Raw genomic sequence first — 24,403 nt, 5'->3', positions numbered from 1 at the left:
TGTCCGGGGCGGATTCTTTGCTAGTGAGACGACGAATTCTCTGGACTTAAGCCCTGCTTTAAATGTCGTCAGCTGGACCTTATCGTCCGCGTCGTCCACCTCTAGGGTCTCTCGAGTGAAGCATTTTACGTACGACCGCAAGGTCTCCCTCTCTCCTTGCTTAATAGTGAGTAGGTGATCTGCTGGTCTCTTGGGGCGTTGCCCCCCAACAAAATGGCGCAGGAAAGCATTACTTAACTGCTCAAAGTTGTCGATGGACGAAGTGGGCAATCTCGTGAACCACTCTCGTCCAGCTCCCTTCAGCGTAGTGGGGAAGGAACGACACATGATCTCATCAAGGGGCTGTTGAAGGCCTAAGGTCGTCTTGAAGGTATTAAGGTGATCTTGGGGATCCTTGAGCCCGTCAAAAGGCTCGAGCTGAGGCAGCCGAAATTTCGCTGGTACCGGTCGTTCTAGGACTACCATGGTAAAAGGGGAGTCCGTTGCCCTGACCATTTTATCTAGGCTTCGATCGATCTTTTCTTTGATGGCATTTCTTAATTCATCCATCTCCTTTCTCATCTCTAGGAGGATGTCGAAATGCTGTTCCTCTGGGGTAACAGTTCTCCGTCGGTCACTTCTTCCATGGCTATCCCCCTCGTCCTCTTGGACAGCTCTTGACCGGTTTTCCTCTTGTTGTAACCTCTGTCTCATCTCTTGATTCTATCTGGTGAGTTCTTCGACGGTGGCCGCGAGATTTCGAACTTGCTGTGCCAAGGCCGCTGAGTCCTAGTTGGATTCCATCTGGAGCTGGTAGGAACCACGTTCTTGTTGTATGAGAAAATCGTCCCCACAAACGGCGCCAAACTGATGAAGCAGAATCTCGCCTGTCTCTCTGGAGTTCGTCCAGATGGTTCCAGGTAGTACTCTGACGAACCTACAGGGGGCAAGAACTTATCCGAATGGTCACCGGTGTGGTGCCTGCCACAACGCCTCCGATGGCAAAGTCAGTGTGAAAGAAAGCGATAGTCAAAATATCAAGAATAACTTAGTATAGGTTGCGATGTTGTCTTTGTACCTTGTATTAGTGTTGCGAGGGTTTTATATATCCTTGGGGATTATAGCCGTTGGGGTGTTAATGACTCCCCTGATAACGTCTCTGGTGGAGTTATGGGTTTCAATGCGTTTTTACCGGTTCGTCCAGCTGGTCTTGTAACGGTTGAGGCTTTATTGGCAGCATTGAATGGCATTAACTCTTTCTCTGATGACGCGGATACTGGTCATGTTCGTCCGTGAAGGCTTCCTCGTCTATGTTTTAACTTCGTCAGTCCCATCCAAATCCAATAATTTCAGTCTGTTAACCTATTGAGTTAAATATTGGCTCTCTTTATCCCAAAGTTTAAAAGACAATTTATAAGATGATCCATTGAAGCAAAAAAAATTCCCAAAAAGAGATGCTTAAATTAAATCCAATAATTTCAGTCTGTTAACCTATTGAGTTAAAAATTGGCTCTCTTTATCCCAAAAATATATTGTAACCAAAAAAAAAAAAAAAAAGCTTACTCCAACAATACTTTCCAAAATTTAAGGTTACAATGCATTTACACCATTTTAAGTTTGGGATCGCTTTTTAAACAGTTCCTCAACTTTTAAAACTTATAATTTACATCATCGCGCATCCTTAGCGTGATGATCGCTCCATAAGTATAAGTGTTTATGGGGTGTGGGGGGAAATGATCGGAATTCAAATAAAAAAATTAACAAGATATATAACCTGAGGCAATCACAAATTTAACTAGATATATAGCTTGAGTCGAGTCCTTGGCCATTGGCTAGTTAGGATGTGATGATGTTTCCCTACAAAATAGCCTTGGAGAAAGATCAAATCATAACCTGTTAGGCCATTTGGGTTAAGGGAGAGCTGGGCCAAGATTGGATTTCGGATTTGTGCCTCGACATGCTTCGGTGGTGACAGCCTAAGCCTGGATCATCTGGCCCATCTCTCACCACTCTTTAGTATCACAATATTACCATAATCCTTTTTATTCAGGCTTGCATATTTTTTTCGGGTTTGCCATACAAAATATAGTAGGCTATGTTCTCCTTTTGGGTCAGCACTCAGCACTCAGTACCAGCCCCTAAGTTAGGCCTTAGATGGAGATCAGCTGTAATTTTTTTCCCATAATGGGCTTTTTCTTTTTGGTTTTGTTTTTGTTTTGGGCCAAACTATATTATTGGTAACCTAACTTAAATTGATAATTCCTAAATTTTAAAGTGATTGCTTCCCCTCCAAGGGGACCAAATTAAAAAGCTGACACGTCATTACTCTTATTTTTTTAGAAGTTGTTAAGAATTAAAAGTGATAAAATAAAAAAGCTTTAGACTAAATTTTAGAGACCAAAAATGTATTTTTTTTATATCCATTTTCCTTTTTCATTTCTTGTTTTGGGAGATAGTAGACTATTGCAATATTGCAAATAGTATTTTCCATTTTATTGAACTTATTTAGCTTATCTACAATTTTTGAAGTTTTATCATTATTTTTAGGTATAACTGTACTTTTGTCTAACTTAGTTTTCAAGCCCAATAAACTAATGAAAATAAGTTCTCCTAAACGAGCACATTACAAAGATGACAAATAATAAACGTCAAAATACCATGTATTACCACCAAATGTAAAACACACATATAATTAATATTCATAAAATTAATACATTTTCTTTTTCAATATTAACTGCATTATACAATCTCTTTCTATTTTCTCTGAATTAGTTTTACTCCAGTATTTGTATATTACTATATGATATAAAATTTTAAATTTACCTTAAAATTTGCTTAGGCACCTCAAACTTCCTCCAAGAAATCTATAGTGGTGCACTCTAAAAGCCATTTATCCAGTTTAGTATATACTATAGTTGTTACTTAAGTATCTAGAGAGAGCCAAGTTATAGTTCAGTGTGATCAATTTTCTCTCTGCTAGATTCTGTAACTTCAGCCTTTTCTTCCTTATTGATAATGATATATTCTTTGTCATCTGAAGATAGGCATTCAGCTGAAGGATGCACAATTCCATAGCCAAAGCCTGTGGCAGAGTTGCAGTAGGTTTCTACTGTACCATCCTTCATCTCTAAGTCCACATTGCTGAGGACTATTTTGCTACATGGAACTGTGTCACTGCAAGCAAATTTCATGGCCTTTGCGCTCTTTGTAGTTCCACTAACGTCCTTGTAAAAGATCTGGCTTATGTTCACAGCTGATGTCTGACAAAACAAGCACACATATATATATACAAGAAATCATAATTGTTGGGATTTTGATTAAATGAATAAGTTGATTACATAACAAGAAATCAAATGGTAGATGTTTAATAGTGAAGAGAGGGAATTTGGAGATTGTTACCTGGTTTTGACATGCACTTGGAGAATCACAGTAGAACTGATCAATAATGATGGGGTTTTCTACATCCTGCATCCTCACATTTTGGTAACGTATACCACGAACATAACCAGAACCTCCCTATAGCAGAACATCAGAGTGAAAGGTATTTATGTTATTCTCATCCCATGGGCATTTAGATATAAGCTAAACTTTTACCATGATAAAATTTATAAAACGGCCAATAGATTAGTATAAACTCTAAATGCAATTTTGCTAGAAATTGTTCTATGAACATGTAGCAGCGTCTACTAGAGCACTAAAATATCATGTTCTATGTTTGATACCAAAAACACCGCTTAAAATTTTGTTTGAAGCAACATTTCACTTAGATGAGTGTGGAAGTCTCTACAGGTATACTGAAAACCCATTTGATTTTCCCTCAAGGGTCCGTTTGTTTGGGGGATTAAATCTAGCTTTATTGGTATTTTCATCCAATTACCAATAATGGATGTTAAATGATTAATCAGCATGATGTAGAGCATTACCTGCCAAGTCTTAATCCTGAGGCCGTTGGTAGTCTCCTTGAGGAATGCTGTATCCAAGACAACCTTTGTGACTATACCGGTGGAGTTGTCCTTCCCAAGGCTTCCAATGCTAAATAGAATAATTTTGCACCAATGTAAGTAACAGGCTACAAAAGTTCAGTTACAGTTGTGTATACTATAGTGCAAACACAATCTTCCAATTTTGCAAAGTCCTTTTGAGATAATGGGACTGCAAAACCGTAATTGGGCAATGTCAAATCAAGATGGTACCTGATTCCATGTCCTGGTCCACAATAGATTGTCTTCATCTTGATAGCAGAGCTAGCATTGACAATTGAGACGCAATCATCCCCTGGATATTGCATCACAATCACTCTTTAGTTTCATCTCGATTCTAGTTCTTACTACAAAAAGACGAGACAAGGAAAGATATGGAATTTTAACGAAGGAAAAAAAAAAGGATAAAGTAAGAACCTGTTCCAATTTTGCAGTTTTCCAGAACAACATTAGTTGATTCAGTGATATGGATTCCATCAGTGTTAGGACTGTCTCCAGGAGCTGAGACTTGTACTCCCGAAACACGCACAGAATCAGACCGGGCAATAATGAAATGCATCTGTTGGGCATTCTGGATAGTGAGGCCTTTTACCTTAATAGCTGAGCTTGAATCTATAGTCAGCGCCTGCAATAAATCTTGGGGAGTCAAAATTCTATATGGTGATCCTAGTCTAATATGGTCAGCATAAAATCTTTTCTGGAAATATGGTTGTAACTTGTAACTAAGAGACAGATACTTACTGTTGGTGCCCCTTTGCAAGGCTGTAATAAAAAGAAAAAGGGGTTAATGTCATTTGTTGAATCAAAATACTTGGCATTAAGAGAAGTATAGTGTAAGTTCTCAAATATTACGTTTGACTTGTTCTTTTTACAAGATGCTGCCCACCATTTGCTACCTGAGCCATCAATAACTCCACCCCCTTGGAAAAGGACTCCATTCAATTTAGAAAAATCAAGCCATGTTCTTGGGGACTTTGGGTCCCAGTTTTTCGGCTCATCTGGTGCTATTATTGTTCCCTCAATCTGTACGCCAAGTAAACCATTATATTGGGCAGCTTGATGCATTTGAGAGCCTAAGGCAAAAATTGATTATCTTGTTTCATATGTAAAATTACTATTAATTAACATGAATTATGTAAAATTTATAAAAAAAAGATTATATACACAAAAAAATTTGACAACTTTTTACATTTGTTGATGTGACAGATTGATAGTAGTGAGTAAATAAATGATGTTAGTGGTGAATCTAATTGAAAGCTAGTAAAAGTTTTCTATTTGAACCTACCACTAATTTTTTTTTTTTTTGCTGTCAATAATAACCCTTAACAATCTGCTATTTAGGATTTTTTTTGTAAAAATGTTGTGAATATAGTATTTCTCTCTTTTTTATTTGCTTTTCATTTGATAAGAAAATATTATTTTATTTATTTGTTAATATTTCGACTTAATTAATATTATTGGTTAAAATATATGGGCCTTTTTTTCACTGGGGCCTTAGGCAGCCACATCAATGGCTTATACCATTGAGCCCGCAATCCCATTATATGATAATGATGACAGAAATTATTAATAATTGTAGTTTTTTCAATGACAAGAACAATGATGTATAAAGACTTTATTTACAGAAATATGAATAACCATAAAGGAATATTGAATATTGATACTTAAGAAGTTATGTAATGGAGTAAAGACACTACCTGGATAACTAATTTGTCTGAGCATGGCCCGTTGAATTTTGTTGCATTAACTAGATAATGCCGTCCAATAGGCACCAAAAAAACTGATTGTGGTGTTTTGCAGGCAATGGCCCATGCTTCTACAAAAGCCTGATAGTAAAAACATTAGAGAAGAAGCAAGGCACACCATAACAGCAATAATAAAAGGTTGAACATGTTGAGGTTGGTGAGACCAGACATTAACTTTCACATCCATCTTTAATTATAACAAATCGTTGATCAACATATTATAATTTGCATCAATCATATGATGACAATGGTATCATAGCAGCTCTTGCCAACTAGTCTGACCTTGAGTTTTAAATATAGGCTTATACAAATATTCCTAAAGAAACACATATTCACCTGGGTATCATCAGAAACTCCATCTCCAACTGCGCCGAAGCTATCCACATTCACAAGAACCTTGCTACCACGTTCACTTGTCCATGACGGGATAGAAGAAGTTTCCGCCTCATATTCTTCCTCTATATTGAAGTTTTCTAGCTCTTCAAGCATGTCAATGTTGTCAAATACCATGTTTCCTGCAACTCCATGAGCCACTATCAGCAAACCAACAAAACAAAGCAAGAATAATTTATCCATGTTTTTGCCTGTTCTGGCTGTTTTGTAAGATTGATTGATTTGTATAATTTCAATGAATACATCTGCTTATTATTTATATATGTGTAGATTAGTTTGGAAAATGATGGATTTTGTGGGCTATATGGCTTCGCTTGAAAGTAGATGAAGATGTTGCATTCTCTACATGCCGACTCTTAAAGTACAAGATAATTTTCTATTTTTCTAGTTCTTTGCTTTACTCTACGGCCAATACTCAAAATTTACCAGTCATAGTGTGTATGGACTCTCTCTCTCTCTCTCCATGAGAAATTAATAAAATTATTCTGGAAAGGCAATTACATTTTCTGGAAACCTCAAACTATTGCAATTAAGAAATTGATGTAGAGTTTCTCAAAAAAGAAAAAAAGAAAAAAAGAAATTGATGTAGACGTACAATGTGTTGTATAGCCATATTTTAATGAACCCCCAGCCCCACTTTTTTTCATACACACGCACTACACACCAAAAAAAGAAAGAAGAAAGAAGGACGAAAAGGTCAAGAAGTTAGTTAGACCAAACAGGGGAATCCAAAGTACAAATTGTCTGTTTGAACATGCACGCTTAAACCTTTAAGCAAAAGAAACTCTTCTGTAATAATTCCCTATACAAGATCCAGACTTGATAAGCAGTTCTAGATTGATGGGAATATAGCCCCCTAGTTACCATCAACCGCCACAGTCCTCTGCTTTGAGTCTCTGTAGTAGGTGCCAAATTTGATATCTTGGTTCCATCATTAGAGGATGCTAGTATTATCAGCAACTTTTTATCTCAATTAAACTGTGGCCAATCTTCCTTGTCACCTTCCTTGCATAAGCACCCTCTCTAATTTGCATTGACGTTTTAAATTCTCCAGTTTCAGAATAGAAATTTGAAGCTTGCAAACAAACTGCAGGATCCTCTGGTTCAAGCTCCATCAAGATTTTTGCTACTCTCCTTCCCACTATCTCATTACCATGGACCCTACAACTTTGCAACAATGAACTCCACATTACACTATCACCCTTTCCTGGTGCCTGTTGCAGCAACTCTTGAGCTTCATCAAGCAAACCCGCGCGGCCTAACATATCTACCATACATGAAAAATGCTGCCTTTCAGGGCAGATCCCATGTAATGATTTCATTGAATCAAACAGTGATCTTCCTTCTTCGACCAACCCCGAATGGCTGCACCCTGTTAATGCACACAAGAATGTCACTTTATCTGGTTTCAGACCCTTTTTGACTATTGCTTGAAACATTTCAAGACCTTCTCTTCCCATTCCATTCCGGGCATACCCATTAATGATAGATGTGAAACAAATCACATTCGGTGAAGGAATTTTGTCAAAAACCAGACTAGAAAGTTCAACACGACCACATCTTGAATATGCATCGATTAGGGAACATGCAACTGCAGTATCAGATTCAAAACCTGATTTTATTGCACAACAGTGTAGCAATCTGCAGCTAGCCAAGCTTATCGAAGGAGACACTGATAACGCCTTTAGTGTCGTGGAGAAAGTGACTTCGTCAAGTCCTACTCCCTCATCAACCATTAAACCAAACATCTCAATCACATCTTCAGTGCTGCCACGGTACAACAATGAGGTCATTAAGGAGTTACAACACTCCAATGTTCTCTCCGGAACACTTTCATATATGGCTACCGAACTCTCAATATCACCACATTTCCCATACATATCTATCAAAGCAGATTGGATATGCATGCTTCCACGATCAAAGCCTAATTTTAGAACATAAGAGTGAATCTGCTTACCAAATTGAATATTATTGGACCCACTAGACCAATTCAAGAAGCCTACAAATGATCGAATCGAAGGCCTCTTCCCCCAAAATTGCATAATTGAAAATAATTTGAGAGCATCAAACAATAAAGCATTATCTGCATAGACTGCAACAATTGAATTCCATGAAATCACATCCTCCACTGGAATACTATCAAATGATTTTTTTGCATCAACTAAACTTCCACAAGCAGAATAAAAATCTACCAAAGCATTAGCTACGAATATATTTGACTCTACCCATCCAACCTTAACAGTGAGGCAATGCAGCTGCCTTCCTTCATCTAAAAGTTTCTGGTTACTGCATCCACGAAATAAATAACAAAAGGTAAGACCATTTGGCTCCACACCATCCAATCCCATTTTAGAGAACAACTCTAATAACTTATCTGATCGACCTGGACCACCAGGTTCACAATACCCACGTAATACCAAATTCCATACGGCCAAATTTCTCTCCGGCAACTCATTGAACAACTTGAAAGCTACATCATCATGCCCCATATGCATATAAAGGTCAACGAGTGAACTTCCAACAAACAAATTCAAGCTAAATCCAAGTGTAATCACCCTGCAGTGAACTTGAATTCCTTCTCCATAAAACCCTGCATCACTACAAAAACCCAAAACAGAGGAAAATGTGGATGGGCTTTCTCTTATTCCTTCTTGAACCATTTCAGCATAGAGGTAAAGAGCCTGTTTTGGAAACCCACATCTGGCATGACCAGAAATCAGCAAATTATAGGTAACAACATCACAAAGTGGCATTTCATCAAACACCTTGAGGGCAGAGTTTAACTGCCCAGATTTGATTAGGCTATCAATTATTCGGTTTTTGGAGTAAACACCCTCATGAGCACTGCTTTCACAGTATGAGTCCAACACCAGAGAAGGGGTTGATGAAAGTATTGGTATGTGATTTTTAGGTGTAGAGGTTGCTATGCTTCGTACAAAGGATAGGAGTTTAGCGCTTTGCATGGCCCATGAGACCATTTTAAGTAAAATGGGAATATCCGGACAAATAATATACTGGTAGAGAAGAATTATGGAACACGAATATCATCCTTACAGAATAATGACGCTTTAAACCCTAAACCCTCAAATTGATGTTTGAGCCAATTGATTTTGATGGGTACCATGAATTAAATATTAACTTTGGACCCAATGGACTGGATATCGTAAATAATGTTTTTAACGAGTCAAAACTCGAAACAGCTCACAAAACGACCTTTTGGCTTTTGCTCCAAAAAAAAAAGGACCTTTCGGCTTTTGTCTTGTTCAACCCAAACTAGCACATGAAGCAGAGTAAACTTTCTGACAAATAAGGGAACTTGCAGCATCCTACAACGCCTATATAAATACCCATTTTTGTTTACTTCCGCATTAATTTTAACCACATGGCTAACCCACATCGCTAGCATTTACATGCATAATTACAAGACACATTATTATGCAAAATTTTGGGTAAAATGTCAAGATAGAATTCCAACTAAATAACCCAATTCCCAATGACTCTCTTCTTGCCCTATAATGAGGGAGTTGATGTACGAAAACCTGTTTCAATTTTCAATTGACAAATTATCTAAGGATAATACATACACATTAGTACATAACACAATAAAATTCAAGAGAAAAAAAAAATGACAGACTTTGAGAAATTGGGCAGCAGTTTCTTGACATAACATACACCTGAATTTTACATATTGATGACTTGCTCTGAATAGGAAGGACCACAAATGAACAAACAGCAGACCACAAAGTTCATACAGGTAGATGTTTTACAACTAGATTGGTATTGACACAAATGATTGACATTCACCAGAAGATGACAAACAAACAAGAAATGTTCAAATAAGCACTCATATCAATAACATGTAGATGCAATAGCTTCCAAAAGGGAGGCTACAAAACGCATCTGGGTTTCTTCATCGATTCTTGAAAATAGAGGAACATGGACAAATAAAGATTTGTGACCCTTCTGTTCTGCAAAACGGAGAGAATGATAATATACATAATTGCACACAAAACGGCCCGCATCATCTGAAATTGTCACATCAAAGTCCTTCTTCAAGAACTTCAGGATTTCCTCAATGCAGCAAGAAGTCTTCAACAACCAAATGATGAAAAGTTAAAACACAAACACAGGAAAAAAATATGGAGAGACAGAGCAGAGGCATGACAAACAAAAAGTTGAATGTTTTCAAATACTCATCACAATTTTATGGCAATTATAATTATTAGTGTCTAGTTTGCAACTGAAATGATATAGCCGGTTTGACAGTGAAACTTCCTGTAGGAATTGGCAGTTGCTTAGTTCAATTGGCCTAGTACTTTTCAAATAGGTCAAATAAATCTTTTGCAAATCTACAAACTCAACCATCATAGCCACAACTCTCCAATTTCCATGGGTTGCAAAACTGACAGTCTTAAACTACATATTGTCCACCTCCTGAGGAAAGAAAAAAGAAAAGAAAATTCTATCCTCTCCAACATTTGGTTTGTTATTGATAATGAGAAAAGGAGAAAGTTTGAGAAAAATGTGACATTCTCCTCTCAAACCCACCAAAACTTTCTCGATAATTGGTAAGATTTAGAAAGCAACTGCAGGGGACGATGAAAAGAAGAGCCTCAAAAAAGGGCATCCCATTGACCCCTTTATGACAGGTTTATGGAAGAAAAGATGCTAGAATTTCACTCACTCACTCTCTCTCTCTCTCCCTCTCATGGAATCACTCAGAGAAACCAGTGTGTGTTATGCCTTGATGAAGGTGAGAGTCAGAATCATCTGATCTTTGCTTGCAACTTCACATAGAGGAAATGGAAATGCCTTTCTGATGATTGGAAGATGCCATGGAGTTATAGTGATTGCAATGGTTGGATTTATTAAACGGCGCAGCATCAGAAAATTAATCCTTCCGTAAAATGGTACATATTGAAGCTATTACTGAAGCTCCTGGCAGATTACTGAAGCTATTTTTAGTATTGCATAAATTGCACATATTGAATATGTTCTCTTTTATCTCCATTAGGTATCTTTTTAGTTTTTGTTTAGGATTATTTTATCTTGTATTAGTCCTCTAGTCAACTAGGGGTCCCTTTAGGGTGCTTTTGTTGTTTTTCTGGGGCATGCCCTCTCCACTTCTTCAATATAACCAAAATAAAAAGAGGGGGGGGGGGGGGGGTGTTGGGTTCCCCCTTTTCTTTTAAAAAAAAAAATAATATATATATATATATATATCGCGTAGAATGCGCACAAAACAAGTGTAGCAAAAAGTATGTTTACTTAAAGTACAATATACATTCCATATAGTCTATGTTAAACCTGTTCAATTTAAGCCTTTTCAGTTTCATTAGATAACTTAAAAGCTTTGGATCTCCATGAGTGTTAAATTGAAACCGAAACAGATTGTGTAGCTGTGAAAAGATCCTCATGTTTTATATGCAAGTATGACTGCTATCTATTTAGCGGGGAAAACAAAGGGTAGAGAGAGAGAGTATGACAGTGCTTTCTCACTATTTATACTTTCAAAAGCTTTTCTAGGATCTCCATGAGAGTTGCAAATTGAAACCAAAACAGATGGTGTAGCTGTGAATGACCCTCGCATTTATGTACCAATATGGTAGTACTATCTCATTTTGAATTCCAATTAGTTCAACTAATAAAATATCTTGTCTTCAAATAAGAAATCTAGGGTTCAATCCCCGCTTACACCAAAAACCAATCGGTGTCTTGGCCTTGTGATAAAGAGCAATCATCGTGGAGCAGGTGTTGTAGGTTGATATTCTATCTAATCTATCCAAAACCAAATGGCAGTACTATCAAGACTCTCCATCATGATAAGTATCATGCCCTAAGTCCTTTCTGATTTATCCTATGCAGTGCACTGCTTAACTTTATAGAGCTTAAGGAATCTATGTTGCCTATCTTACAGTTAACACCTGAGATATAATATCAATCCCAGGACTAAATAGTTATGAACAATGAGCTCTTTTTTTTCTTTTTTTCTTTTTTTTTAGTGCTTTTCATCAAAAGGGATCAAGTTAAGACACTCATTTTTAATAAAATTTAAACACAACATTTATGCATTTGAGCATAACCCTATAAAATATGGTCTAGAATTTCCATCTCCAATGCTTTTTTCTTTTCTTCTCTTTCCTTTTTTTTTTTTTGGGAGGGGGTGGGGGAAGAGGATGAAACTGAAACTTAATGCAATGAATTGAAACATATCATAGATTTACTGCTGCTTAAGGAAAATAATTTCCCAATAACTCTTCATAATGTTCAATATTCAGGAAACTTTTTTCCTCAAATTAAGTGAAGATGCCAAGGATCGAACTGCAGAGATATACCCACCACAAGGATGGAGGTGTGGATAGGCCAAAGGAAAATCGGCAACGTTTAGCATAAACATAAATTCAACATTTAAGTTCCTCTCCCCACTATGTAAAGCAGTGAACCAATACTGTGCCAATGTTGTTACTAAGAAAAACTCATTCTATATTAATTCTATCTAACAAACGATGAATGCCAAGATACATATTTAAATCAGAACATAAAGTACCTCTCTTGCTCGAGTAGTTCCTCCATCTTCAGATACTATAGGGACTTGCTGCAGAAAAGTACAACAAAAAACATGACCAAGAGGATAAAGAGACAAAAACAAAATGAAAATAAATTGCTACAATGGCATCAATGAAACAGCTCTGAAACAAAGAACCATGTGCACCTGAGGTTGCCATCCTAGCTCATCTGGACAACGAAAAGAGGCTTCATTTACTGCCTGCTGCTCAATGGCAAATTTTGGAGCCCCACTATTCACCCCCAAGTGTAGCTGAAGAAGAAATGAAGATAAAATGTATTTTAAATAGAAATCCTCAATCCAGGAAACATTGAAGATTGTACTAACATAGGCTTCTGCTTAATCAGAATCCTTTTTAACTTATCTTTGCAAACTGTTCACAGTATCATAAAATGCCCTATTAATTATGGTTGAAAATTTTGGGTCTCCATAGGAAAGCAATATAAAGTGGCAATGATTTAGGGTGAGGGAAAAAGAAAAGTTACACAGATATCAATGTGATCATTATTTTCAACTTTGTGAGACTGCAAATGCAATGGAGTGGCTAGGTCAAAGTATCAAATATTGAAAATGCTGCATTCAACTTTGAGAAGGTTCAGCAGATAAACAATAAACAAACAAACAAACAAACAAAAAGCCAAGGATATGTGGTAATGACAGGTAAAACTTTGCTCCTTCCTTCAGCGCCAGTGTCCTAAGTATGCTAGACTTCGGATACCCCATATAAATGAACTATTAAGGGGGTACATTATGATTGTTTTAAACTAATAAATGCCTATTTTTTATTAAAACCACTTCTTACTACCTACTCTTATACCATATTAGTTCATTTAAATAGGAAAAAGGTTTAGCTCCAAATTGGTTTGGAACTATCTTCCTTCAACCCACTATGCGTCAATTGAAGAGACCATCCCATGTATAGGTTTAGTCACATGGCTTTTTCAATGAAAAATGTAACTTGGTTAAATAATACACATGAATATTCTTATAAATTGCCACATAGTGGGTTGGAGGAGATAGCTCCAAATGAGTTTGGAGCTAAACTTTGTCCTTTGGATATAAGTATTTGAAGGGAATGATTTAGGTTCAGTTTTTCTGTTTAAACAACTTAAATAAAGTATTAAAAGACAAATTATTTCACTTGATAAAATTTGTGAATTGGACTTACGTGTTATCAATGTGGATGTGGATTTAAATGATTAGGTGTGAGATATTATTTCCAAATCCATAACATCTCAAGTACATTTGTTAGAGCAAAATCATCATATGTTGTTAAATTTCATATCAATTAATTTACAATAGCAATTGTTCTTTGATCTCTTGATTTTAAATCCTTAAATCCAAAAGCAACCTATGGCAATTGACCATGGTAAATATGAAGTAATCAAATAACTCAAAAACAGTTAGAGACCAAGGGCACTGTATGGTGATGATAAAATTCAACAATTCTAAAGTTTTTGGAGATACCATTCCATGATACATTTTAGTTTAAAAACTTGGATCAACGATAATTCATATCTATTAATTCTTTTCACACATTTTGCAAGTCTAAATCTATGCAGAATTTTCAGGTCAGCCTAACAACTAATCCATTGCTGAGGCATCCTAAGACCTCTTCGGAAATTATTATTTTTAACCAATAAGTCCCACTACCCTTATTTGGTATTACTGAAGTAGTGAATCCAACTTGTGGGCCCTGAAAGCTGTTCTTAAACAATCAATTAACCTTGGAAATCAATGTACAAAAGAAATTAATTTCTTCCAGATAAATTTCCAAAATTACAACTGATTTATAAAATCATACGGAGCTGCATAATAAAAAGTAACAACTAACCCATATGATTTGCTCGTGGCTTGTAATATCTGTTTTTGAGATGCATGATTCCAAGGTCTGGTAAAGCAAGGGCAATGCACCATCTCCAGCAGTCTCAAGTATGGTGCAACTCCCAAGAGTAGCACCAGGTGGCAACCCTCTCTTTTCAACGAAATCCTTCAGATTGCTAACAATTGTTTCTGTAGGATTTTCAGCAACCCCTTGGAACTTCTTAAATCCAGTTACATGAATGGTGACTGCCTTGGGTCCTTCAGATCCCATATCCACGTTTCGGACACGAATACAGTTCCCTATTTTTATGAGCACTGTTACAAAAGCCTGTGTGTGCACCAACCCCTGTAAAAGCCAACCCAGATCATGATCACTTATAGAGAAAAATATGCAAAAACAAAGCAATATCACTAGATTTCTGATAATACGCAGAAGCAAAATTTGCACCAATAAACCTCCAGACATATAAATTTAAACATTATTCCTCTACTATGAGCTTAATAGATAGAATAAATGCCCAATACCCAAAGTTGGTCCTGCCAAGCAGGATCTTTGAAAAGATAAACTCCCAATCACCAAAGACATGTGCATGAAGTAACCATTCTCAAGACTCGAACCCACATCACTTGCTCAAGACAGTTCCTATTGCACTAGACAATGAAAGCATATTGACAAACACACAGAGGGAGAAATAAGGGGGGGGAGGGGGGCGCTAAATTCCTCCAACCTTATCACAAAATTGAATAAGGGATAGAATAGACATTTACCGATAAACAATGAAGCCCTTATAGAGGCATTTGCATTTAACCAAAAAAAAAATCCTATTTCTTAAAGCCGTTGAATCATACATTATTCACATTTCCTGCTATTAATATATTCCTTAATACCATCAATTGGTTCTATACTTCTAGTTCATCAGACACACAAAAACTTGTCAAATAGTAAATCATGTAGGCCAGTACAAACACATATAAATGGAACATCTACTTCAATTCTGTTAAAGCTTATATGTATTTTTTTTTTTTATATTCAAACCCCTTGAACATTCATCCATTAGTGAATCCAAGCTTGCAAATACACACATAGTTTTTACATGGAAAAAAAAAAACGCAATCATCTACTTGAAGAGTTCTGAACATACTACTTCTACTTGGATTATGACAAACCAAAACATAGGCAGCCTACGATGTCTGTTAGTATAGTAGCTAATTGGTTCAATTCATGTTTCTGAGATAATTGGTTATTTAACATAGTATTAAAGTAGGTGGTCTTGAGTTCGAACCCGTCTACATTCAAACTCTCATTTAAAAAGGTTCAATTGAGCGGGGGAGTTTCGACCCGCGCGTGATAGACGCGATAATTAGCTTTTGGGACAAGCGGTAGTTTTATGGTGAGATCACCCATGAAAATCTAGTCATTATTATCAACTACTGAGTTTTTAAAGACTCAATTTGACTGAAAAAATAACATTTCATTTTGCGCGCGTACAAAGATAATTCATAATTCTCTAAATAAAACAAACTGAAATTTAGGAATTAAAATACTGAAAACCACAAGAGAAAGAAAGAAAGAAAGAGAAAAAAGAAGAAGATTAGTATTAATTCAGCAATAAAAAGAAGTGAAAGGCTATGATTGTAAATAAGAAAGGGGAAGATTGAGAAATACGGTACCCTTAGACCTTGCTTGCGGTGGTTTCAGGTGGAGGAGAACACAACAGAAGTCAGAAACAGCCCAGCTTTATTGGGTATTAATGGCCATTTTTTTGTCCTATATATATTTATTTAATTATGGCTGAGCGTTTAGTAAAATGCCATTGGGAGGTCCGTATATTGCGAAAGTGCCACTGCATTCTGATCGTCGTCTTCTTCTTGTAATCTTGTTGATTAGCACAACAAAGGAGTCACCCCGCGAAGCAGACACGTCATCAGTCTTGGCTTTATTGGTGACGTGGCAGAATTTCATTGGATGAAAACATCTTAGTATTTGTCTCTTTGTTTGTTTTTTTTCACATATATTATTTGCTGGCTGTTGTGCTATAAATAACTTAAGTCAAACTGAGTACAAATGTAAGATTATTCATTTAATTTTAATACAAATATTTAGATTATATATTCAAACTTGATTTATTTATTTTTATTAAAGGTCAAAATTTATAAAAATTTCATAAAATATATGCTAATAAACTAAATTATTGTTGGAATTATATTGTCTGAGTTAATTAGGTAGAATGATTTTTTTTTTTATGAATTTATAAAATTAGATTTATTTACCTTGTATTGTTAAAATTATGTATAATTTTTACTATGAAATGGACTACTTATGTTATTAATAAATTACAAATAATGATTTTAACTTATTCACAAATTTAAACAATCTAATCACAAGACCATCTAAGTATATTTTAGACTTATGTACATATAAATATTATATATTACTTAAATTGAGTCTTATATTTACAAGCTTATTCACAAACACATTAATATAATTAAGCTTATTGCTAATAACTGAGCCTAAACATGAGTTTGACTTTGACTTTTTTTTTTTATATTAAAAATGACAAGTATAAACAAACATTTTCTCAAATCAAACTTGAGTTATTATAAATTGCTTGATTTATTTACGGGCTTATTTGGTAATAGGAAAAAAGATGTAACTTTTTTTTCTCCCTCTTTGGCATGGCTAAGTACCTCATCTTTTAGAAATGTTAGGAAACAAAATTTACACAATATCTTAATAAATTTTAAAAAAATTTGCAGAAAAGTTTACCTAGCACCATCAAGACTAATCTCCCTCTTAGGCATGGCTAAGTACCTCATCTTTTAGAAATGTAAGGAAACAAAATTTACACAATATCTTAATAATTTTTTAAAAAAATTGCAGAAAAGTTTACCTAGCACCATAAAGACTAAAGAGTACGCTTGGTATCATGTTTTAAATTTAATAATAATTAGCGTGTCCAATTAGTTCCATTACACGAACACATCTATATGTGTTTTTTTCCCCCATTTTTGCAGGTTGCCATTAATGAAAATTACATCTATATGAACGAGTTCCCCGCCACCACTAACAATGAAGCAAGTTTTTTTCTTTTTCTTTTTTAGATAGATTTTTTTTTGAGAAACGAACACACACACACACACACAAACACACATATACAGGAGAAGGGGATAAGATAAGGGAATATACTTACCTGCGAACACCAAAACTGCATGCGGCAATTAGTGTCACAGGGCAAGTGATAAACCCCTTTTCAATATCACACCTTACCAATGTGGGACGACTCAACAACACTTAGTATCTTTTTTTTTTTTTTTTAGAAACACACACACACACATAGATGCACTTAATTTGTCTTTCAAATTTATATGTGATTTATTATTATAACAAAGTTTGATTACAAATTTGGTTGTAACTGAAAACTACAAATTTATTCAATATTTTTTTTATTGGATGTAAATTTTGACAAATCTACCATTAAATTACATTTTCTTTTTATATCATCTATGCTTGCAAAATTTTGAGAAAATCAAAGACCAATAACTATGTCATCAATCAATTATTTAAATTGCAAGTTTTTGTAATTTAAAATTATACATAAAAAATAAGTTTTTGGATCATATAATGAATAATATCTAATTAACATAAAATTTGACATATTTGCTAAAAGTGTAAAGAATATGCAATTCAACTATTATATTTTTCAAAATATATGGCAATGATAATTTTTTTAAAAGGAAGTTACAGTTTTAAACTACAAATAAGTTTGTAGTCAAACTTTGTCCTTATTATTATACTAGATGTGATATTGCATAGAAAAGATATACTTTATTGTTTTGCTAGGTTATTTACCAAATAAATCCATCTCAATCCACCACATTATTACTTAGCCAAAGACATTATTTAGCCTGATTTTTAAAGAACAAAAAAAAAAAAGTCTTTATCAATGACATTATTTCATTAGATGACATGGCACTTATTTTTATTCCATGTAGCAACTTATTCTGTTTAAAGAAAAAATAAAACAAAAACAAAACCAAAATTACACTCATAAATTGAACCCGTTCCAATTTGTATCCTAATTATTCACCGGTCTCAAGAAGCTTGGTAACGTCTCGGTGCATTGTTTTATCTAAATCTCTCTTATATTCCTTAGAAAATTTATCCATATCGTCAATTTCATAATGGTTTTACCTTTCATCAATTTCAAACCATATTATTCAAACAATTCACAATCCCTTGGTCTGATCTGGTAGCATACAATGGAAACTCTTAATTAATAACTAAGAGTTTTTAAATCAATCTAATAGAGAAAAACCATTTGGCAGTTCTATAGCCCTTGTTGAAAAATGAATACCAATTGAATACCAAATGTAATTTATGACTTGGAAGTGAAAAACAGTAAGGCAAATACCAAATAAATTCAAAGAATGCACATCCATTGAGACCTTTATGGATGTGACGACGCATTGCCGCTCTAGTTTGTGTTCCATCTCAATCGAGTATGATTTCATTTTGAGAAAGTAGTCAACTACCTAGGTCTTCCGGATTTGGGTTATATTGGGGAAAAGAAGTGAGTTTGGATTTTAATCATATGTGTGATTTTTAAATAAAAAATAGGTTGCCACAGGGAAAAAAATAAGTGCCATGTCAATGCTTCGTTAGACGCATAAGCAAGAATTTAATGGAAGTTAATAAATAGACCAACGACACTCATTTTTTAAATTTCAGGGACTAATAACACCCACTTGAAACTTAAGAGACCAAAAGCACACAACAGGAAAACTTCAAGGATCTACATTGTATTTTTGCCTATATTTTAAGATAGTTCTTTACTTTTTAATAATTAATATGCATGTGTTTCCATTCTTTTTTTTTTAAATGAATTTATTTCATATTAGTTTTTTTCCCCTCAAAATTTTGATGGAATAGTAGATCCAAAGCACATGTACATTTCTATTAGTCTTTTTTTAGTGGTGTCAAATGATTTATAATGATTTGAGCATAGAGGTGGCAATTCGCATTAACAGATCATGCTAATGTCGTGAAGATACAACCTACCAACTTCCAATTTCTAGAGCTTTGGCCTGGATCCATCTTTATTACCTACAGCTTTGGTTGGTGGAAATGACTAGTTGACAACATGCAGTGAAAGGGAAAATGGAGAATTAAACCTTGGATGTCATAGACATAGTTGGAGGTGCTAACTAGTTGAGCTACAAGGCTCTTGACTAAATAATTGTATTTTGGATTGTGACTAAGATTATACTCAATTAATGTGAACATATGACAATATAGTATTCAGTTGGAGAACTACTAGATAAGGTTGATGTGGTCCTCTTTGTACAAAGATTGATTACTCGTAATGGACAACTTAATTGATTAACCTTGAAAAAACATGATGCATGTCATGATATACAATACAAAAAAAGAATTTTAAATAATCAGTTTTGTATTATACATGTCATTTGAAAATGTTAGATTCCCGTTTTAATAAATTTGAATTAATTTATAGTTTATATTATTTTCTCATTATCTAGTTGTATGAAGATATTGAAAAAGTGGCTTGATAATTCACACGAAACACATTGCTTTTAAGTTTATTCACACAAAACACATTGCTTTTAAGTTTAGGAATATCTCCACTTCATTCTCTTTCAAATGCGTTAAAATCGAATTTTAATATTGTCTCTCAAATTGTCTTTTAAGTTTGTAGTAAGTCTTCCCTCCCTTTAAATTGTATGAGACGCATTATTATACCTAGAAGATTTTTATGAATAACCCAAACATTGGAATCTTACAATACTAGAAATTCTAGTAGATTCATAATTAAACCAAATATATAAATAATTACATTTCTCAGACATCACATTCTAAGGAATTTGGATGTCAGAGGTAATGTAAATTCCCTAAACCAAATGCTACCTAAAGTTGTATACAAATAAATGAACCAAACATCATAATTCCACATTCTAGTAATGTTGTTGTAATGTTTACCATATTATGGTGAACAAAACACCCCTTAAGGCTGTCTATTGGATGTAGACTTCTTGCCTGGTATGTATAACATTGGTGAAATGCAATTTTTATTGATTCATTAAAAAAAAAAAAAAATCAATTTCTGTAGCTTCCAATTCAATTCAATTCAATAGAGGGATATTTCTTTAACTTTGTTGTTTTCTTTCTCATAAAATATCCATCCATCAATTCAATTCTTGTAACCTCTCCCTCTAATGTTTGTGTAAGTGTTTTTACGGCCAAAATGGGCAAATACCCTTTTCGCGTAAAAAAAACAGCAGTATGCCCCTTTTCACAAACTAATTAGGGAAATGCCCCTCTTTTGAAACTCGATTTTCTTAAAATCAAGTTAAGCACTATAGCGACGTTTTAAGGAGCCTATAGTGACGTTTTTAAGGACCTATAGCGGCGTTTTGTAACTCGAGTTTCATGAACTTGAGTTATATGTTAAAAAAAAAAAAAAAAAAACTTGCATGGAACTCGAGTTCATGGAGCTCGAGTTACAAAACGCCGCTATAGGCCCTTAAAACGTCATTATAGGCTCCTTAAAACGTCAATACAGGGCTCTAGAAATGTTTTTTTTTTTTGAAACTTGATATTAAGAAAATCGATTTTCAAAAGAGGGGCATTTTCCTAATTAGTTTAGGAAATGGGGAATTTGCCCTTTTTTTTGTGCGAAATGGGCATTTGCCCATTTTCGTTGTGTTTTTACTATTATTCCTAGTCACTAATTCATGTAATGCACGGGAAAAATATTAAGTATTCCTATAATATATGATTTAATCTTGATTTATTTATTAACAATTATATATTATAAAAGGAAGAAAAAAAATTCTTGTACATGATTAAACCTGAACGAGACGAGTTATTTGGTAATAAATTTCTTCTAGGAAAACCTTGAAAAAGCTTTTTCAATCAAAGTAGTTTTGTTTTCCCATAAAGGAATTTCTAGTTATGTGTGTTGGAGTTGGATTGGGTTTTGGAGTCTCACTGAAAATTAATGTGTCTTTTGTTTTTGTTTCAGTGTGATCATGTTATGGATTGATGATAAATAATGTAATGAGGAAAGAACACATTTGTTTTAAAAAAAATGATAATGATAAATTTGAATTTAAGTTGGACTTGTTAGAGAGATAAAGTTTCACTCCTTGTTAGATTTGGATTAAGCAAAAATAATTTTATTTAAATAAAATGATAATTTTATTTAAATATTGTGGTCCGAATATTATTTACTAATATAATATTTGAAAGTTTCTCAAAAAAAAAAATATAATATGTAAAAAAAAACTTAAATAAAAAGAGTAGGGGTTTATATTTGTTGAAATTTTTGTTATAGAATTTTAGTTGAAGTAGAATTTTCAAGCTCTTGACACATATATCTAATAGAGTTTTACTTAAACTAAATTATCTTAACACATGATAAGATAATAACATGTTGAAGAGAAATAATAAATATATAAGATATAAAACTTAAAAGAAAAAGAAAAAGAAAATAGTGGTAATGTAGAAAATTGTGGGAGCTCCAGAAGTTTCGGTTATACACACACATATATATAGATTATCATCATCATCATCATCAACATCATCATCATTATTATTATTATTACAACAATATGTGAAAAACCACAAATATCAAATACCAAAATCTAATGCAATGATTACTCTCCTCTCTGTAGGAGTCCTCCCTCTCGTCCATATGAGCCATACTTCCCTTGGTTTATCTGAGGGCTTGAATTTTATTTTCTATTGTTTAGTTTACTACTACTGCTGATACTATGGCGGATGAAGTGATTGATGGCTTAGAGAATATGAAGTTAACTACTGAGGAGGAAGAAGTAATAGAGATTTCTGATGAAGGTAGGCTGCCTGACATTGAAAGCTGTAACTTGAGTTTGATTGGGATGTTTTTTGACCTGTAAAGCTTTTAATAAGAAGGTATTGTTGAATACTCTACGTGTAGCGTGGGGAATGCAGTCAAGAATACAGATTTTAGAGGTTGGATCAAACCTTTTTCAGTTCAAATTTCAGTCTGAATTTGATCTGAATCGGGTTTTGAAAGGGGGACCATGGAGTTTTGACAATCAATTGCTTATGCTTACCAAATGGAGGAAAGGGATGACAACGAGTAATGTGAAGTTGGATTGTGCTTCCTTATGGATACAAATTTGGGGAGCACCTTTTGATATGATATCTCCCCGAGTGGCTACTGAGGTTGGGAGCAGATTAGGAGTTGTTGAGGATGTGGAGAGACGTAGAAGACAAGATGCTCCAAGTTATTTTATGAGGGTTCGGGTGGCATTACCTATATCAAAACCTCTGAGACGTGGTGGATTCATTGCAAATTCAGATGGGGGTAGAATGTGGGTGAATTTTAAGTACGAAAGACTTCCCGTGTTTTGTCACTTTTGTGGAATCCTGGGACATGATTTTCACCATTGTGCGAGACATTTTGCTGTAGAAAAAAGTGATGAGGAAGTTGATTATCAATATGGAGATTGGTTGAGAGCATCCAGTGGACGGCAAAGGTCTCCTCCTCATGACAGAGCTGCCAGTTTGAAGCAGCAATCATGGAGATCCAAAAAACATGTAATGGATGGTAATTCAGATGTGCACAACGTGAATTGTGGGATACACCCGGATTTTCAGCAATCCAAGCCAGTAAATGATGAGATGGAGCAAATCCAAGGGAGTAGGTCTATAGCTGATGAGGATGTGGTTATTTTAAATTCAAAAAGTGATAATCCTGTGGAGGTGCATGACAATAAAGTAGGAAATAGGGATATAGTTGAGGCTAGCTTAATCTCTGATACTCATAAGGACATGATGGTTCCTAAATTTGTGGACGATGTTGCTGAAAGTTTGGAGGAAAAATCTAGGAACTTGAATGTGACGTGTGACATGCAAGGTGGGAATGTGAGTGGACCAATAGTCTCCAAACCAAAATCCACGTGGACTAGAATTGTGAGAATGGATTTTGGACTGGGAAATACGTTGAAAGGAGCAGATGTACTAGTGCTTGGGAAGAGAATTAGTGCACAAAACACTAACCTCTCCATGCAGAGAGATGAGGAGGAATTTCAAAAAACAAAGAGGGAGAAAGTTGGTTAGGAGTCTAATGAAATATCGATGAGGGTGGCAGTCACCCTTACCGGGAACAATGAGGCTCTTAAGCTGAAACTGTCAAGGGCTTGAGAACCGTTGGACAGGTCGTAGCTTTCGCAAAATTGTGAGGGAACAAGCTCCCAATGTGTGTTTCCTTATGGAGACACGGCTCAATAAGGAAGGATTTGACAAGCTATATGGTGAATTACCTTTCCCAAATAAAATCATTGTTAAAAAGCCGGATTCTGGAGGAGGCTTAGCTTTAATTTGGAAGAATGAAGTGCAGCTACAATTAATTAATTATACAGCCAATCATATTCTTGTTAAAGTTAAAGAAGAGGATGATTATGAGTGGTGGCTAATGTGCTTCTATGGATGGCCGGATGTGACTCAAAAAAGTAAGTCTTGGGAATTGTTAGCTCATATTAAATCTTTTGTGGGTGAGCCTTGGATGTGCATTGGCGACTTTAATGCCATTCTTCATTCTATTGAGAAACTTAGTAAGAGTCCCCCACAGCTGAATCAAATGGATGCTTTTCGTGATGCTTGAGAAGGGTGTCAATTAGAGGATCTTAGGTTCAAGGGGTATCCATTTACATGGAATAATAAGAGACTGGGGGGGGGGGGGGGGGGCCCCCCCCCCCCCCCCCCCCCAAATACAAAGCTTAGGCTTGACAGAGCTGTAGCAACAGTGGAGTGGAAAAATAAATTTTAGCTTAGCTCAGTTACTCACTTACCCCCTCATGCTTTGGATCACCTGCCTTTAATCCTACAAACTGACCAATTTAGGAAGAATAGT

The 24,403-nt window shown here is 35.0% G+C and overlaps 3 protein-coding genes across 3 annotated transcripts; all 3 read right to left on the bottom strand.

Moving 5' to 3' along the window:
- Positions 1-2,644: 2,644 nt before the first annotated feature.
- Positions 2,645-6,348, bottom strand: LOC142627312 (putative polygalacturonase At1g80170). Its single transcript, XM_075801140.1, has 9 exons — positions 6,041-6,348; positions 5,657-5,785; positions 4,812-4,982; positions 4,701-4,721; positions 4,377-4,584; positions 4,173-4,254; positions 3,903-4,011; positions 3,379-3,495; positions 2,645-3,239 (listed from the first exon to the last, which is right to left on the bottom strand). The coding sequence occupies exons 1-9, from the start codon at positions 6,278-6,280 to the stop codon at positions 2,925-2,927; spliced, it is 1,392 nt and encodes a 463-aa protein (XP_075657255.1). The 5' UTR covers positions 6,281-6,348; the 3' UTR covers positions 2,645-2,924.
- A 475-nt stretch (positions 6,349-6,823) lies between these two features.
- Positions 6,824-9,203, bottom strand: LOC142627311 (pentatricopeptide repeat-containing protein At3g20730-like). Its single transcript, XM_075801139.1, has one exon. The coding sequence runs from the start codon at positions 9,073-9,075 to the stop codon at positions 7,051-7,053; it is 2,025 nt and encodes a 674-aa protein (XP_075657254.1). The 5' UTR covers positions 9,076-9,203; the 3' UTR covers positions 6,824-7,050.
- A 528-nt stretch (positions 9,204-9,731) lies between these two features.
- LOC142629642 (uncharacterized) lies at positions 9,732-16,289 on the bottom strand. Its single transcript, XM_075803665.1, has 5 exons — positions 16,158-16,289; positions 14,497-14,832; positions 12,810-12,914; positions 12,645-12,692; positions 9,732-10,186 (listed from the first exon to the last, which is right to left on the bottom strand). The coding sequence occupies exons 2-5, from the start codon at positions 14,755-14,757 to the stop codon at positions 9,947-9,949; spliced, it is 654 nt and encodes a 217-aa protein (XP_075659780.1). The 5' UTR covers positions 14,758-14,832; positions 16,158-16,289; the 3' UTR covers positions 9,732-9,946.
- Between the last annotated feature and the right edge of the window lie 8,114 nt (positions 16,290-24,403).

Source organism: Castanea sativa, chromosome 3 (assembly GCF_040712315.1).
Source record: "Castanea sativa cultivar Marrone di Chiusa Pesio chromosome 3, ASM4071231v1".
NCBI lineage: Eukaryota > Viridiplantae > Streptophyta > Magnoliopsida > Fagales > Fagaceae > Castanea > Castanea sativa.
The sequence above is the reverse complement of the archived record's forward strand: the minus strand, read 5'-3'. Positions and strand labels throughout refer to the sequence as shown.